Source organism: Carcharhinus amblyrhynchos, unplaced genomic scaffold (assembly GCF_965287045.1).
Source record: "Carcharhinus amblyrhynchos unplaced genomic scaffold, sCarAmb.v2.hapA chromosome_218, whole genome shotgun sequence".
Lineage (NCBI taxonomy): Eukaryota > Metazoa > Chordata > Chondrichthyes > Carcharhiniformes > Carcharhinidae > Carcharhinus > Carcharhinus amblyrhynchos.
This window is the reverse complement of record NW_027649958.1, coordinates 160,684-178,634: the sequence shown is the minus strand read 5'-3', so window position 1 is coordinate 178,634 and position 17,951 is coordinate 160,684. Positions and strand designations below refer to the sequence as shown.

At 50.7% G+C, this 17,951-nt stretch overlaps 1 protein-coding gene across 1 annotated transcript in view; it reads left to right on the top strand.

Moving 5' to 3' along the window:
* The window catches only part of LOC145338888 (CD5 antigen-like), a 58,585-nt gene that overhangs the window by 17,302 nt on the left and 23,332 nt on the right, over positions 1-17,951 (top strand). Inside the window, exons 2-4 of the mRNA XM_080183289.1 lie at positions 4,352-4,405; positions 9,177-9,479; positions 17,313-17,603. Coding sequence (XP_080039415.1) covers positions 4,352-4,405; positions 9,177-9,479; positions 17,313-17,603 — 648 coding nt within the window. The remainder of the gene's footprint in view (positions 1-4,351; positions 4,406-9,176; positions 9,480-17,312; positions 17,604-17,951) is intronic.

Genomic DNA, 17,951 nt, shown 5'->3' with positions numbered 1-17,951 from the left:
CTGTATCTAACCCCGTGCTGTACCTGTCCTGGGAGTGTTTGATGGGGGGACAGTGTAGAGGGAGCTTTACTCTATCTAACCCTGTGCTGTACCTGTCCTGGGAGTGTTTGATGGGGGGACAGTGTAGAGGGAGCTTTACTCTGTATCTAACCCTGTGCTGTACCTGTCCTGGGAGTGTTTGATGGGGGACAGTGTAGAGGGAGCTTTACTCTGTATCTAACCCCGTGCTGTACCTGTCCTGGGAGAGTTTGATGGGGGGACAGTGTAGAGGGAGCTTTACTCTGTATCTAACCCCATGCTGTACCTGTCCTGGGAGTGTTTGATGGGGGGACAGTGTAGAGGGAGCTTTACTCTGTATCTAACCCTGTGCTGTACCTGTCCTGGGAGTGTTTGATGGGGGGACAGTGTAGAGGGAGCTTTACTCTGTATCTAACCCCGTGCTGTACCTGTCCTGGGAGTGTTTGATGGGGGGACAGTGTAGAGGGAGCTTTACTCTGTATCTAACCCCGTGCAGTACCTGTCCTGGGAGTGTTTGATGGGGACAGTGTAGAGGGAGCTTTACTCTGTATCTAACCCCGTGCTGTACCTGTCCTGGGAGTGTTTGATGGGGGGACAGTGTAGAGGGAGCTTTACTCTGTATCTAACCCCATGCTGTACCTGTCCTGGGAGTGTTTGATGGGGGGACAGTGTAGAGGGAGCTTTACTCTGTATCTAACCCCATGCTGTACCTGTCCTGGGAGTGTTTGATGGGGGGACAGTGTAGAGGGAGCTTTACTCTGTATCTAACCCCGTGTTGTACCTGTCCTGGGAGTGTTTGATGGGGGACAGTGTAGAGGGAGCTTTACTCTGTATCTAACCCCGTGCTGTACCTGTCTTGGGAGTGTTTGATGGGGGGACAGTGTAGAGGGAGCTTTACTCTGTATCTAACCTCGTGCTGTACCTGTCCTGGGAGTGTTTGATGGGGACAGTGTAGAGGGAGCTTTACTCTGTATCTAACCCTGTGCTGTACCTGTCCTGGGAGTGTTTGATGGGGACAGTGTAGAGGGAGCTTTACTCTGTATCTAACCCCGTGCTGTACCTGTCCTGGGAGTGTTTGATGGGGGACAGTGTAGAGGGAGCTTTACTCTGTATCTAACCCCATGCTGTACCTGTCCTGGGAGTGTTTGATGGGGGACAGTGTAGAGGGAGCTTTACTCTGTATCTAACCCCGTGCTGTACCTGTCATAAGAAATAAGAAATAGGAGCAGGAGTAGGCCATCTGGCCCCTCGAGCCTGCCCCGCCATTCAATAAGATCATGGCTGATCTGTCGTGGCTCAGTTCCACTTTCCCGCCCTCTCCCCATAACCCTTAATCCCCTCTCTTATCAAAAACCCATCAACCCGCTTCTTAAAAATATTTAGCGAGGCAGCCTCCACCACTTCAACGGGCAGAGAATTCCAGAGATTCACCACCCTTTGAGTGAAGAAGTTCCTCCTCAACTCCGTTCTGAACCGCCCTCCCTTTATCTTGAGGCTGTGCCCCCTAGTCCTACTGTCTTTTTTGAGCGGGAAGAGTCTTTCCACCTCTATCCTATCCATCCCATTCATCATCTTATACGTCTCAATGAGATCTCCCCTCATTCTTCTAAACTCTAACGAGTACAAGCCTAGTTTATTCAGCCTCTCCTCATAGCTCAACCCCCTCAACTCCGGTATCAGCCTAGTAAACCTCCTCTGCACTCCCTCCAGGGCCAAAATATCCTTGCGCAGATGCGGCGCCCAAAACTGCACACAGTACTCCAGCTGCGGCCTCACCAATGCCCTATACAGCTGCAGCAAGACCTCCCTACTTTTATATTCAATCCCCCTCGCTATGAAGGCCAGCATCCCATTCGCCTTCCTGACCACCTGCTGCACCTGCAGGCTGGGTTTTTGCGACTCATGCACAAGGACCCCGAGGTCCCTCTGCACCGTCGCCTGCTGCAGTTTTTCGCCACGTAAGTAATAGTCCTTCCTACCATTCTTCCTACCAAAGTGGACCACCTCACACTTGCCAACATTAAATTCCATTTGCCATTTCCTGGCCCATTCGCCCAGCTTATCTAGATCCTTCTGCAGACTCTCCACACCCTCCTCACAATTTGCCTTTCCCCCAATCTTGGTGTCATCAGCAAATTTCGACACCCTACACTCGGTTCCCTCCTCCAGATCATCTATATAAATGGTAAATAGCTGAGGCCCCAGCACCGACCCCTGGGGCACCCCACTAGTCACCAACCGCCAATCCGAATAGCACCCATTGACCCCCACTCTCTGCCTCCTATTTGACAACCAATCCTCTATCCACGCTAACACCCTACCCCCAACTCCATGTCCTCTGACCTTCTGCAGTAACCTCTTGTGAGGTACCTTATCAAACGCCTTCTGAAAATCCAGAAAGACCACATCCACCGGCTCTCCTCTATCCACCGCCCTAGACACATCCTCATAGAACTCCAGTAAATTTGTCAGACACGACTTCCCTTTAATGAAACCGTGTTGCGTCTGTCCTGGGAGTGTTTGATGGGGGACAGTGTAGAGGGAGCTTTACTCTGTATCTAACCCCGTGTTGTACCTGTCCTGGGAGTGTTTGATGGGGGACAGTGTAGAGGGAGCTTTACTCTGTATCTAACCCCGTGCTGTACCTGTCCTGGGAGTGTTTGATGGGGGACAGTGTAGAGGGAGCTTTACTCTGTATCTAACCCCGTGCTGTACCTGTCCTGGGAGTGTTTGATGGGGGGGACAGTGTAGAGGGAGCTTTACTCTGTATCTAACCCCGTGCTGTACCTGTCCTGGGAGTGTTTGATGGGGGACAGTGTAGAGGGAGCTTTACTCTGTATCTAACCCCGTGCTGTACCTGTCCTGGGAGTGTTTGATGGGGGACAGTGTAGAGGGAGTTTTACTCTGTATCTAACCCCGTGCTGTACCTGTCCTGGGAGGGTTTGATGGGGACAGTGTAGAGGGAGCTTTACTCTGTATCTAACCCCGTGTTGTACCTGTCCTGGGAGTGTTTGATGGGGGGACAGTGTAGAGGGAGCTTTACTCTGTATCTAACCCCGTGTTGTACCTGTCCTGGGAGTGTTTGATGGGGGGACAGTGTAGAGGGAGTTTTACTCTGTATCTAACCCCGTGCTGTACCTGTCCTGGGAGTGTTTCATGGGGGACAGTGTAGAGGGAGCTTTACTCTGTATCTAACCCCATGCTGTACCTGTCCTGGGAGTGTTTGATGGGGACAGTGTAGAGGGAGCTTTACTCTGTATCTAATCCCGTGCTGTACCTGTCCTGGGAGTGTTTGATGGGGGGACAGTGTAGAGGGAGTTTTACTCTGTATCTAACCCCGTGCTGTACCTGTCCTGGGAGTGTTTGATGGGGGACAGTGTAGAGGGAGCTTTACTCTGTATCTAACCCCGTGCTGTACCTGTCCTGGGAGTGTTTGATGGGGGACAGTGTAGAGGGAGCTTTACTCTGTATCTAACCCCGTGTTGTACCTGTCCTGGGAGTGTTTGATGGGGGGACAGTGTAGAGGGAGTTTTACTCTGTATCTAACCCCGTGCTGTACCTGTCCTGGGAGTGTTTGATGGGGGGACAGTGTAGAGGGAGTTTTACTCTGTATCTAACCCCGTGCTGTACCTGTCCTGGGAGGGTTTGATGGGGACAGTGTAGAGGGAGCTTTACTCTGTATCTAACCCCGTGTTGTACCTGTCCTGGGAGTGTTTGATGGGGGGACAGTGTAGAGGGAGCTTTACTCTGTATCTAACCCCGTGTTGTACCTGTCCTGGGAGTGTTTGATGGGGGGACAGTGTAGAGGGAGTTTTACTCTGTATCTAACCCCGTGCTGTACCTGTCCTGGGAGTGTTTGATGGGGGGACAGTGTAGAGGGAGCTTTACTCTGTATCTAATCCCGTGCTGTACCTGTCCTGGGAGTGTTTGATGGGGGGACAGTGTAGAGGGAGCTTTACTCTGTATCTAACCCCGTGCTGTACCTGTCCTGGGAGTGTTTGATGGGGGACAGTGTAGAGGGAGCTTTACTCTGTATCTAACCCCGTGCTGTACCTGTCCTGGGAGTGTTTGATGGGGACAGTGTAGAGGGAGTTTTACTCTGTATCTAACCCCGTGCTGTATCTGTCCTGGGAGTGTTTGATGGGGGGACAGTGTAGAGGGAGCTTTACTCTGTATCTAACCCCGTGCTGTACCTGTCCTGGGAGTGTTTGGTGGGGACATATTACTCTGCATGAAGGCAGCCTATTGCACCGTGATGTGTCAGCTTGTAGAGTTCTGATTTGTTCAAGCTTATTTGCTGCGTTAATCGATGATGAATCTCTTTTATTTGTAGGTTCTTGCACAATTGTCCCGCCTGTGACTGAACCCCCAAAAATAAAAGCCGAGCGTGAGTATAATCGTCCCTCCCTGAAGTATCATAACAGCCAGAGCAGTGTGTATCAGATATTCCCATTGCAATAGTTTGAAATCAAACAATGTTCCTCACACCAGAGAATGTCCAGCCAACTAATGGCATGCAATGGCAGAAATTATCAAGCAGATTGTCTGGCAGTGGAACTGAATCCTAGTCAGGTATGTGGGATTGGAACCACTTCCCAGTAGGGCATATGAGAGTGGAGCTGTACCTCAGCAGGATATATGGGAGTTGGACTGTATCCCAGCACGGATACGAAAGTGGGATTGTATCCCAGAAGGTTATGAGAGTGGAACTGTATTCCAGCAGGGTATAAGAATGGAATTGTATCCCAGCAGGGTATATGGGAGTGGGACTGTGTCCCAGCAGGGTATATGGGAGTGGATCTGTATCCCAGCAGGGTATAGGAGAGTGGGACTGAATCCCAGCAGGGTATATGGGAGTGGATCTATATCCCAGCAGGGTATATGGGAGTGGGACTGTATCCCAGCAGGGTGTATGAGAGTGGGACTGTTTCCCAATGGGGTATAAGAGAGGGGGACAGTTTCCCAGCAGGGTATATGGGAGTGGGACTGTATCCCAGCAGGATATATGGGAGTGGAGCAGTATCCCAGCAGAGTATATGGGAGTGGGACTGTATATCAGCAGGGTGTTTGGGAGTGGGACTGTATCCCAGCAGAGTATATGGGAGTGGAGCAGTATCCCAGCAGGGTATATGGGAGTGAAGCTGTATCCCAGCAGAGTATATGGGAGTGGAGCTGTATCCCAGCAGGGTACATGGGAGTGGGACTGTATCCCAGCAGGGTATATGAGAGTGGGACTATATCCCCAGCAGGGTATATGGGAGTGGGACTGTATCCTAGCAGGGTGTATGAGAGTGGGACTGTATCCCAGCAGGGTATATGGGAGTGGGACTGTATCCCAGCAGGGTGTATGAGAGTGGGACTGTATCCCAGCAGGGTATATGGGAGTGGGACTGTATCCCAGCAGGGTGTATGAGAGTGGGACTGTATCCCAGCAAGGTACATGGGAGTGGGACTGTTTCCCAGCAGGGTATATGGCAGCGGGACTGTATCCCAGCAGGGTATATGAGAGCGGGACAGTTACCCAGCAGGGTATATGGGAGTGGGACTGTATCCCAGCAGGGTATATGGGAGTGGATCTGTATCCCAGCAGGGTATATGGGAGTGGGACTGTATCCCAGCAGGGTATATGGGAGTGGGACTGTATCCCAGCAGGGTATATGAGAGTGGGAGTGAATCCCAGCAGGGTATAGGAGAGTGGGACTGTATCCCAGCAGGGTATAGGAGAGTGGGACTGTATCCCAGCAGGGTATAGGAGAGTGGGACTGAATCCCAGCAGGGTATAGGAGAGTGGGACTGAATCCCAGCAGGGTAGGTGAGAGTGGGACTAAATCCCAGCAGGGTAGGTGAGAGTGGGACTGTATCCCAGCAGGGTATAGGAGAGTGGGACTGTATCCCAGCAGGGTAGGTGAGAGTGGGACTGAATCCCAGCAGGGTATAGGAGAGTGGGACTGTATCCCAGCAGGGTATAGGAGAGTGGGACTGTATCCCAGCAGGGTATAGGAGAGTGGTTCTGTATCCCAGCAGGGTAGGTGAGATTGGCACTGAATCCCAGCAGGGTATAGGAGAATGGGACTGAATCCCAGCAGGGTATAGGAGAGTGGGACTGTATCCCAGCAGGGTATAGGAGAGTGGGACTGTATCCCAGCAGGGTTTAGGAGAGTGGGACTGTATCCCAGCAGGGTATAGGAGAGTGGGACTGTATCCCAGCAGGGTAGGTGAGAGTGGGACTGAATCCCAGCAGGGTAGGTGAGAGTGGGACTGTATCCCAGCAGGGTATAGGAGAATGGGACTGTATCCCAGCAGGGTATAGGAGAGTGGGACTGTATCCCAGCAGGGTATAGGAGAGTGGGACTGAATCCCAGCAGGGTATAGGAGAGTGGGACTGTATCCCAGCAGGGTAGGTGAGAGTGGGACTGAATCCCAGCAGGGTAGGTGAGAGTGGGACTGTATCCCAGCAGGGTATAGGAGAATGGGACTGTATCCCAGCAGGGTATAGGAGAGTGGGACTCAATCCCAGCAGGGTATAGGAGAGTGGGACTGTATCCCAGCAGGGTATAGGAGAGTGGGACTGAATCCCAGCAGGGTATAGGAGAGTGGGACTGAATCCCAGCAGGGTATAGGAGAATGGGACTGTATCCCAGCAGGGTAGGTGAGAGTGGGACTGAATCCCAGCAGGGTATAGGAGAGTGGGACTGTATCCCAGCAGGGTATAGGAGAGTGGGACTGAATCCCAGCAGGGTATAGGAGAGTGGGACTGAATCCCAGCAGGGTATAGGAGAATGGGACTGTATCCCAGCAGGGTAGGTGAGAGTGGGACTGAATCCCAGCAGGGTATAGGAGAGTGGGACTGAATCCCAGCAGGGTATAGGAGAATGGGACTGTATCCCAGCAGGGTATAGGAGAGTGGGACTGAATCCCAGCAGGGTATATGAGAGTGGGACTGTATCCCAGCAGGGTAGGTGAGAGTGGGACTGAATCCCAGCAGGGTATAGGAGAATGGGACTGTATCCCAGCAGGGTATATGAGAGTGGGACTGAATCCCAGCAGGGTATAGGAGAGTGGGACTGTATCCCAGCAGGGTATAGGAGAGTGGGACTGTATCCCAGCAGGGTATAGGAGAGTGGGACTGAATCCCAGCAGGGTATAGGAGTGTGGGACTGTATCCCAGCAGGGTATAGGAGAGTGGGACTGAATCCCAGCAGGGTATAGGAGTGTGGGACTGTATCCCAGCAGGGTATAGGAGAGTGGGACTGTATCCCAGCAGGGTATAGGAGAGTGGGACTGTATCCCAGCAGGATATAGGAGAGTGGGACTGTATCCCAGCAGGGTATAGGAGAGTGGGACTGTATCCCAGCAGGGTATAGGAGAGTGGGACTGTATCCCAGCAGGATATAGGAGAATGGGACTGTATCCCAGCAGGGTATAGGAGAGTGGGACTGTATCCCAGCAGGGTAGGTGAGAGTGGGACTGTATCCCAGCAGGATATAGGAGAATGGGACTGTATCCCAGCAGGGTATAGGAGAGTGGGACTGAATCCCAGCAGGGTATAGGAGAGTGGGACTGTATCCCAGCAGGGTATAGGAGAGTGGGACTGTATCCCAGCAGGGTATAGGAGAGTGGGACTGAATCCCAGCAGAGTATAGGAGAGTGGGACTGTATCCCAGCAGGGTAGGTGAGAGTGGGACTGAATCCCAGCAGGGTATAGGAGTGTGGGACTGTATCCCAGCAGGGTAGGTGAGAGTGGGACTGAATCCCAGCAGGGTATAGGAGAGTGGGACTGAATCCCAGCAGGGTATAGGAGAGTGGGACTGAATCCCAGCAGGGTATAGGAGAGTGGGACTGTATCCCAGCAGGGTATAGGAGAGTGGGACTGAATCCCAGCAGGGTATAGGAGAGTGGGACTGTATCCCAGCAGGGTATAGGAGAGTGGGACTGTATCCCAGCAGGGTATAGGAGAGTGGGACTGTATCCCAGCAGGGTATATAGGAGAGTGGGACTGAATCCCAGGAGGGTAGGTGAGAGTGGGACTGTATCCCAGCAGGGTATAGGAGAGTGGGACTGTATCCCAGCAGGGTATAGGAGAGTGGGGCTGTATCCCAGCAGGGTATAGGAGAGTGGGACTGTATCCCAGCAGGGTATAGGAGAGTGGGACTGTATCCCAGCAGGGTATAGGAGAGTGGGACTGTATCCCAGCAGGGTATAGGTGAGAGTGGGACTGTATCCCAGCAGGGTATAGGAGAGTGGGACTGTATCCCAGCAGGGTATAGGAGAGTGGGACTGAATCCCAGCAGGGCATAGGAGAGTGGGACTGTATCCCAGCAGGGTATAGGAGAGTGGGACTGTATCCCAGCAGGGTATAGGAGAGTGGGACTGTATCCCAGCAGGGTATAGGAGAGTGGGACTGTATCCCAGCAGGGTATAGGAGCGTGGGACTGTATCCCAGCAGGGTATAGGTGAGAGTGGGACTGTATCCCAGCAGGGTATAGGAGAGTGGGACTGTATCCCAGCAGGGTATAGGAGAGTGGGACTGAATCCCAGCAGGGCATAGGAGAGTGGGACTGTATCCCAGCAGGGTATAGGAGAGTGGGACTGTATCCCAGCAGGGTATAGGAGAGTGGGACTGTATCCCAGCAGGGTATAGGAGAGTGGGACTGTATCCCAGCAGGGTATAGGAGAGTGGGACTGAATCCCAGCAGAGTATAGGAGAGTGGGACTGTATCCCAGCAGGGTATAGGAGAGTGGGACTGTATCCCAGCAGGGTATAGGAGAGTGGGACTGAATCCCAGCAGGGTATAGGAGTGTGGGACTGTATCCCAGCAGGGTATAGGAGAGTGGGACTGTATCCCAGCAGGGTATAGGAGAGTGGGACTGTATCCCAGCAGGGTATAGGAGAGTGGGACTGTATCCCAGCAGGGTATAGGAGAGTGGGACTGTATCCCAGCAGGGTATAGGAGATTGGGACTGTATCCCAGCAGGATATAGGAGAGTGGGACTGTATCCCAGCAGGGTATAGGAGAGTGGGACTGTATCCCAGCAGGGTATAGGAGAGTGGGACTGTATCCCAGCAGGGTATAGGAGAGTGGGACTGTATCCCAGCAGGGTAGGTGAGAGTGGGACTGTATCTCAGTGAATATTTTGGACTTTCTCTTGCTTTACAGAGATTCGGGGAGTTTCTCTCTCTCAATCCCGATGTTCCGGGCGGCTCAGCCTTGAATTGGGAAAATCCGATGTGACAGTGTGTCGCGATGGATTCTCCAGGATGGAGGCAGATGTGGTGTGCAGGCAGCTGGAATGTGGTTCCGCACATGCGATTGTGCCTGGGAGTTTCTTTACCATTCCGGAGAGAACGATGTGGGAGAAGCAACTGAACTGTTCGGGCAGTGAACCCGCATTGGATCAGTGCTACGAAGTCCCATGGCAGTGCAGCTACCAGAGTGACAGTGTGGGCATCGTGTGCTCGGGTAAGGAAAGCCTTCTACAATCCCCTTCCTCTCCCTCTCGCATCCCGCAAAAGAAACTCCCACACTAAACCCCTTCCCATCTCCCCTCCCTGGCCTTTCCTCCCCTCTCTATCACATCCCCCTCCGCCTCCTTCTTCATTCTCCCCAAAACAGAAACATAGAAAATAGGAGCAGGAGGAGGCCATTCCGCCCTTCAAACCTGCTCCATCATTAAGATCATAGCTGATTATCCAACTCCTAATCCTCCTTTCTCCCCATAACCTTTGATCCCATTCACCCCAAGTGCTATATCTGCCGCCTCTTGAATACATAGAACATAGAACATTACAGCGCAGAACAGGCCCTTCGGCCCACGATGTTGCGCCGACCAGTTACAAAAACAATGACCCACTAGCCTATACCAATCCCTTTTCGTCCATAAACCTATCCACGGATCTCTTAAACACCCCCAAACTAGGCGCATTTACAACTGCAGCAGGCAGGGCATTCCAATCCCTCACCACCCTCTGGGTAAAGAACCTACCCCTGACATCCGTCCTATAACTACCCCCCCTTAATTTAAAGCCATGCCCCCTCGTGCTAGATTTTTCCATCAGAGGAAAAAGGCTATCACTATCCACCCTATCTAAACCTCTAATCATCTTATATGTTTCAATAAGATCCCCTCTTAGCCGCCTTCTTTCCAGCGAAAACAACCCCAAATCCCTCAGTCTCTCCTCATAGGACCTCCCCTCCATACCAGGCAACATCCTGGTAAACCTCCTCTGCACCCTCTCCAAAGCCTCCACATCCTTCCTGTAATGTGGGGACCAGAACTGCACACAATACTCCAAGTGTGGCCGCACCAGAGTTGTGTACAGTTGCAACATAACGCTGCGACTCCTAAATTCAATCCCCCTACCAATAAACGCCAAGACACCGTACGCCTTCTTAACAACCTTATCTACTTGATTCCCAACTTTCAGGGATCTATGTACACATACACCTAGATCCCTCTGCTCCTCCACACTATTCAAAGTCCTCCCGTTAGCCCTATACTCAACACATCTGTTATTCCTACCAAAGTGAATTACCTCACATTTCTCTGCATTAAACTCCATCCGCCACCTCGCGGCCCAGCTCTGCAACCTGTCTAAGTCTCCCTGCAAACTATGACACCCTTCCTCACAATCTACCACACCTCCGACTTTGGTGTCATCAGCAAATTTACTGATCCACCCAACTATATCCTCATCCAGATCATTAATAAAGATTACAAACAGCAGTGGCCCCAAAACAGATCCCTGAGGCACACCACTTGTAACCGATACATTCAATGTTTTGGCATCAGCTACTCCCGTGGTAATGAATTCCACAGGCTCACTGCTCTTTGGATGAAGAAATGTCTCCTTACCTCTGTCCTAATTAGTCTACCCCGAATCCTCAAACTGTGACCCCTGGTTGTGGACTCCCCCACCATCGCGAACACCCTCCCTGCATTTATCCTGTCTTAATCTATTAGAATTGTATAACTCTCTGTGAGATTCCCCTCTCGTTCCCCCTGAACTCCAGTGAAAACCATCCTAACCTAGTCAATCTCTCCTCAGACATCAGGCCCGGCATCCCCAGAATCAGCCTGGTAAACCTTCACTGCTCTCCCTCGAGAGCAAGAACATAAGAACATAAGAAATAGGAGCAGGAGTAGGCCATCTAGCCCTTCGAGCCTGCCCCGCCATTCAATAAGATCATGGCTGATCTGTCGTGGCTCAGTTCAAAGTCTGACAACACCAGGTTTTGCGAGTATATTATCAAATAAATAGGTTGGACTAAAACCTGGTGTTGTCAGACTTTTTACTGTGTTTACGCCAGTCCAACACCGGCATACCCACATCATGGCTGCTCAGTTCCACTTTCCCGTCCTCTCCCCATAACCCTTAATCCCCTCTCTTATCAAAAACCCATCAACCCGCGTCTTAAAAATATTTAGCGAGGCAGCCTCCACCACTTCAACGGGCAGAGAATTCCAGAGATTCACCACCCTTTGAGTGAAGAAGTTCCTCCTCAACTCCGTTCTAAACCGCCCCCCCCTTTATCTTGAGGCTGTGCCCCCTAGTCCTACTGTCCTTTCTGAGCGGGAAGAGTCTCTCCACCTCTATCCTATCCATCCCATTCATCATCTTATACGTCTCAATGAGATCTCCCCTCATTCTTCTAAACTCTAACGAGTACAAGCCTAGTTTATTCAGCCTCTCCTCATAGCTCAACCCCCTCAACTCCGGTATCAGCCTAGTAAACCTCCTCTGCACTCCCTCCAAGGCCAAAATATCCTTGTGTAAGTACGGCACCCAAAACTGCACATAGTACTCCAGCTGTGGCCTCACCAATGCCCTATACAGCTGCAGCAAGACCTCCCTACTTTTATATTCAATCCCCCTCGCTATGAAGGCCAGCATCCCATTCGCCTTCCTGACCACCTGCTGCACCTGCAGGCTGGGTTTTTGCGACTCATGCACAAGGACCCCCAGGTCCCTCTGCACCGTCGCCTGCTGCAGTTTTTCTCCACGTAAGTAATAGTCCTTCCTACCATTCTTCCTACCAAAGTGGACCACCTCGCACTTGCCAACATTAAATTCCATTTGCCAGTTCCTGGCCCATTCGCCCAGCCTATCCAGATCCTTCTGCAGACTCTCCACACCCTCCGCACAATTTGCCTTTCCACCAATTTTGGTGTCATCAGCAAATTTCGACACCCTACACTCGGTTCCCTCCTCCAGATCATCTATATAAATGGTAAATAGCTGAGGCCCCAGCACCGACCCCTGGGGCACTCCACTAGTCACCATCCGCCAATCCGAATAGCACCCATTGACCCCCACTCTCTGTTTCCTATTTGACAACCAATCCTCTATCCACGCTAACACCCTACCCCCAACTCCATGTCCCCTGACCTTCTGTAGAACATCCTTCCTCAGAAAAGGAGGTCGAAACTGCACACAATACTCTAGGTGTGGGGTCTCACCAAGGCTCTGTATAATTGCAACAACACATTCCTGCTTCTGTACTGGAAACCTCTCGCAATGAAGGCCAACATACCATTTACCTTCTTTCCCGTCTGCTGCACTTGCATGCTTACCTTCAGTGACTGGCGCACGAGGACACCCAGGTCCCTCTGCACACTCTCCTCTCCCAATTTACAGCCATTCAGGTAGTAACCTGCCTTCTTGTTTTTCGCTTCCAAAGTGAATAACCTCACACTTATCCAAATTATACCGCGTATGCCATTGATTTGCCCACTCACCCAACCTGTCCAGATCATTCTGAAGGATCTCTGCATCCTCGTCACAGTTCATCCTCCCATCCAACTTGGTATCATCTGAAAGTTTGAGATGTTACATTTTGTTCCCTCATACAAATCATTAATATATATTGTGAATAGCTGGGGTCCCAGCACCGATCCCTATGGCACCCCATTAGTTACTGCCTGCTAATTTGAAAAGCACCCATTAATTCCGACTTTGTTTTGTCTCTGCCAACCAGTTTTCTATCCATCTCAATACACTTCCCCCAATCCCATACACTATAATCTTAAGAACATAAGAACATAAGAAATAGGAGCAGGAGTAGGCCATCTAGCCCTTCGAGCCTGCCCCGCCATTCAATAAGATCATGGCTGATCTGTCGTGGCTCAGTTCCACTTTCCCGCCCTCTCCCCATAACCCTTAATCCCCTTGCCTATCAAAAACCCATCAACCCGCTTCTTAAAAATATTTAGCGAGGCAGCCTCCACCACTTCAACGGGCAGAGAATTCCAGAGATTCACCACCCTTTGAGTGAAGAAGTTCCTCCTCAACTCCGTTCTAAACCGCCTCCCCTTTATCTTGAGGCTGTGCCCCCTAGTCCTACTGTCTTTTTTGAGCGGGAAGAGTCTCTCCACCTCTATCCTATCCATCCCATTCATCATCTTATACGTCTCAATGAGATCTCCCCTCATTCTTCTAAACTCTAACGAGTACAAGCCTAATCTATTCAGCCTCTCCTCATAGCTCAACCCCCTCAACTCCGGTATCAGCCTAGTAAACCTCCTCTGCACTCCCTCCAAGGCCAAAATATCCTTGCGTAAGTGCGGCGCCCAAAACTGCACACAGTACTCCAGCTGCGGCCTCACCAATGCCCTATACAGCCGCAGCAAGACCTCCCTACTTTTATATTCAATCCCCCTCGCTATGAAGGCCAGCATCCCATTCGCCTTCCTGACCACCTGCTGCACCTGCAAGCACGATAATCTCTTGTGCGGGGCTTTGTCAAATACTTTCTAAAACTCCAAGTATACCACATCGACTGGTTCCCCCTTGTCGACCTAGTTACATCTTCAAAAAATTCCAACAGATACGTCAAGCATGAATTTCCCTTCACAAATCCATGCTGACTCTGTCTGATCCTGCCACTGCTTTCTAAATGCTCCGCTATAAAGTCCTTGATCATACATTCAAGAATTTTCCCCACTACCAATGTTAGGCTTACATCTCTAAAATTCCCTGTTTTCTCTCTACCTCCCGTTTTGAATACTGGAGTGACATTAGCTACCCTCCAATCTGCAGGGATTGTTCCAGAGTCTATAGAATCCCGGAAGATGACCATCAATGCATCCACTATTTCTACAGCCACTTCCTTCAGCACTCTGGGATGTAGGTTATCAGGCCCTGGGGATTTAGCTACCTTCAATTCCATCAGCTTTCTCAGTACCATTTCTCTACTAATATTGATCTCCCTCAGTTCTTCCCTCTCACTAAATCTTGCATTCTCCAATATTTCTGGCATCTGATTTGTATCCTCTTTTGTGAAGACAGAACCAAAGTATGTATTCAGTTGGTTGGCCATTTCTTTGTCCCCTATTATACATTCCCCCATTTCTGTCTGTAGGGGGAACCGACATTTGTTTTCACCAACCTCTTTCTCTTCACATATCGATAGAAACTCATAGTGTCAGTCTTTATGTTCCCTGCCAGCCTACTTTTGTCCTGTATTTTTCCCTTCTTAATCAATCCCTTGGTCCTTTGCTGAACTCTAAACCGCTCCCAATCCTCAGACCTATTATTTTTCTCGGCCAATCTGTCTGCTTCTTCTTTAGGTTGGATCCTCTCTCTTTGGATCCTTTGTAAGCCACGGATTGGCTCTCTTACACATTTTGCTTTTGTGCGAGACAGGAATAAACAGTTGCTGCAGTTTCCCCATGTGTTCCTTGAATGTTTGCCATTGCCTATCTACCGTTATCCCTTTCAATAACTCTCTCCAATCTATCAAGATTAATTCACGCCTTATATCCTCAGTTTCCTTTATTAAGGTTCAGCGCCCCAGTCTCTGAATCAACTACTTCTCTCTCCACCTTGACAAAAAATTCTAACATGTTCTGGTCGCTCATCCCCAAGGGGTCTCGCACAGCTAGATTCTAACATAGTCTAACATAGAACATAAGAACATAAGAAATAGGAGCAGGAGTAGGCCATCTAGCCCTTCGAGCCTGCCCCGCCATTCAATAAGATCATGGCTGATCTGTTGTAGCTCAGTTCCACTTTCCCGCCCTCTCCCCATAACCCTTAATCCCCTCTCTTATCAAGAACCCATCAACCCGCTTCCTAAAAATATTTAGCGAGGCAGCCTCCACCACTTCAACGGGCAGAGAATTCCAGAGATTCACCACCCTTTGAGTGAAGAAGTTCCTCCTCAACTCCGTTCTAAACCGCCCCCCCTTTATCTTGAGGCTGTGCCCCCTAGTCCTACTGTCTTTTTTGAGCGGGAAGAGTCTCTCCACCTCTATCCTATCCATCCCATTCATCATCTTATACGTCTCAATGAGATCTCCCCTCATTCTTCTAAACTCTAACGAGTACAAGCCTAGTTTATTCAGCCTCTCCTCATAGCTCAATCCCCTCAACTCCGGTATCAGCCTAGTAAACCTCCTCTGCACTCCCTCCAGGGCCAAAATATCCTTGCGCAGGTGCGGCGCCCAAAACTGCACACAGTACTCCAGCTGCGGCCTCACCAATGCCCTATACAGCCGCAGCAAGACCTCCCTACTTTTATATTCAATCCCCCTCGCTATGAAGGCCAGCATCCCATTCGCCTTCCTGACCACCTGCTGCACCTGCAAGCTGGGTTTTTGCGACTCATGCACAAGGACCCCGAGGTCCCTCTGCACCGTCGCCTGCTGTCTTGTTGGTTCCTCCACATATTGGTGACAAAAACTATCCCGTACACACTCCGGGAATTCCTCCGCTATGGCACTGCGGCTAATTAGATTTGCCCAATCTATGTGCAGATTGAAATCTCCCGTGATCACCAACATTCCCTTATCACATGCATCTCTAATTTCCTGTTTAATGCCATTTCCAACATCACCACTGCAGATTGGGGGTCTGTACATGACACCCACTAATGTTTTTTGCCCCTTAGTATTTCTCAACTCCCCCCATACAGACTCCACATTGTAATAGCCAATATCCTCTCTCACTAGTGTTTATTTCCTCTTTAACCAGCCGTGTAATATACTAGGAGTCTTGTTTGTGGCCACAGAAATGCCCGTCTAAATCCCTTACAGTTGAATCCCCTGTAACTATTGCACTGGCACAATTTCTACCCTCCCCTGTGCAGCAGAACCAACCATGGTGCAATGAGTTTGGCTGCTTTCCCCAGAGAGGTCATTCCCCTCAACAGTATCCAAAGTCAGGGGAATGGCCACAGGAGATTCCTGTTCTACCTGCCTATCTCTCTTCCTCTGTTACCCCCCCTTCCCATCCCATCCTCCCCTCACTTCCCTCCCCTCTGCACACTCTTCCCCCCCATCCCATCTCCCACCCTACCCATCACCCCTCCCCCACCCTATCCATCACCCCTCCCCCACCCTATCCATCACCCCTCCCCCACCCTATCCATCACCCCTCCCCCACCCTATCCATCACCCCTCCCCCACCCTATCCATCACCCCTCCCCATCCCATCACCCCATTTCCCCTCACTTCTCTCCCCTCTGCACTCTCTTCCCCCTCTCCCCATCCCATCGCCCACCCTATCCATCACCCCTCCCCATCCCATCGCCCCCCTTTCCCCATCCCCCTCACTTCCCTCCCCTCTACACTCTCTCTCCTCCCTCCCTTTCCACTCCCTCACCCCCCTCCTTCTGCCTTCAACCCAGCAACTTCCTCAAATCCCTCTGTCCTCCTCCTGCCCTCCTTCCTCCCTCTGCCTTCATCTATCCTCCTTCTCCTCCCTTTCTCATGCTATCCTATTTATTTCTCCTTTCTCCTCTTCATTTCCACTTTCCCTCTCGCTGTTCACATTCACCCATTCCATCTCTGTCTCCTTCATCTGACCCCAGTCCTTGTCCTGACTCCATCAGTTTTCCACTCTCTCCGTTCACCTTCTCTGTGCTCAGACTCAATTCTAAGCCTCCTTTATGCTGGCTCCCTCCTTCTCCACCCTCCTTTCACCCCTGTCCTTTTTTCTCCCACTCCCTCTTTGTCTCTGTCTATTATCACACTGTCTCTCACTCTCTCTCTGTTGTTCACTTTCTTCAAATCAAACCAGAGTTCAATTCCCAGCTTGGGTCACTGTCTGTGTGGAGATGGCACATTCTCCCCGTGTCTGTGTGGGTTTCCTCCAGGCGATCCGGTTTCCTCCCACAGTCTGAAAGACATGCTGGTTAGATGCATTGGCCGTGCAAAATTCTCCCTCAGTGTACCCGAACAGGCACCGAAGTGTGGCAACTGGGGGTTTTTCACAGTAACTTCACTGTCGTGTTAATGTAAGCCGACTTGTGACACTAAATAAACTTTAAACATCTCTCTCTCTGTCCCCACAGATGCATACTTCGAGCTGAGGTTGCAGAATGGAGCTAGCCGTTGTCAGGGTGTTGTACAACTCTACTATAATGGGTCTTGGCATGATATCTCCCAGTCGTTATCCTCAGTACGGGATGCAGAGCTGTTGTGTCAAAAGCTGAAGTGTGGCCATGCTGTCTCTAAGGGGGATGAGAGCACACAGGAGCACAAGACTGTCCAAGTGAAAAACTGGACTTGTTTACTGACAGAACCAGAGGTCCACAAGTGTCTGGACACAACTGTCGGTGTAAAACAGATCTTACATTGCTCAGGTAACCTTCAGAAATACCCGGTGTCTGTAAACCCCAGTGCAACACTGCAGTTTAATGTTTCAGCTGGATTACACAGTAAAAAGTCTGACAACACCAGGTTTTAGTCCAACCGATTTACTGTGTTTACCCCAGTCCAACGCCAGCACATCCACATCAGCTGGATTAACCAGACCATACTAATTATAGAGAGAGCTTTACTCTGTATCTAACCCCATGCTGTACCTGTCCTGGGAGTGTTTGATGGGGACAGTGTAGAGGAAGCTTTACTCTCTATCTAACCCCGTTCTGTCCCTGTCCTGGGAGTGTTTGATGGGGGGACAGTGTAGAGGGAGCTTTACTCTGTATCTA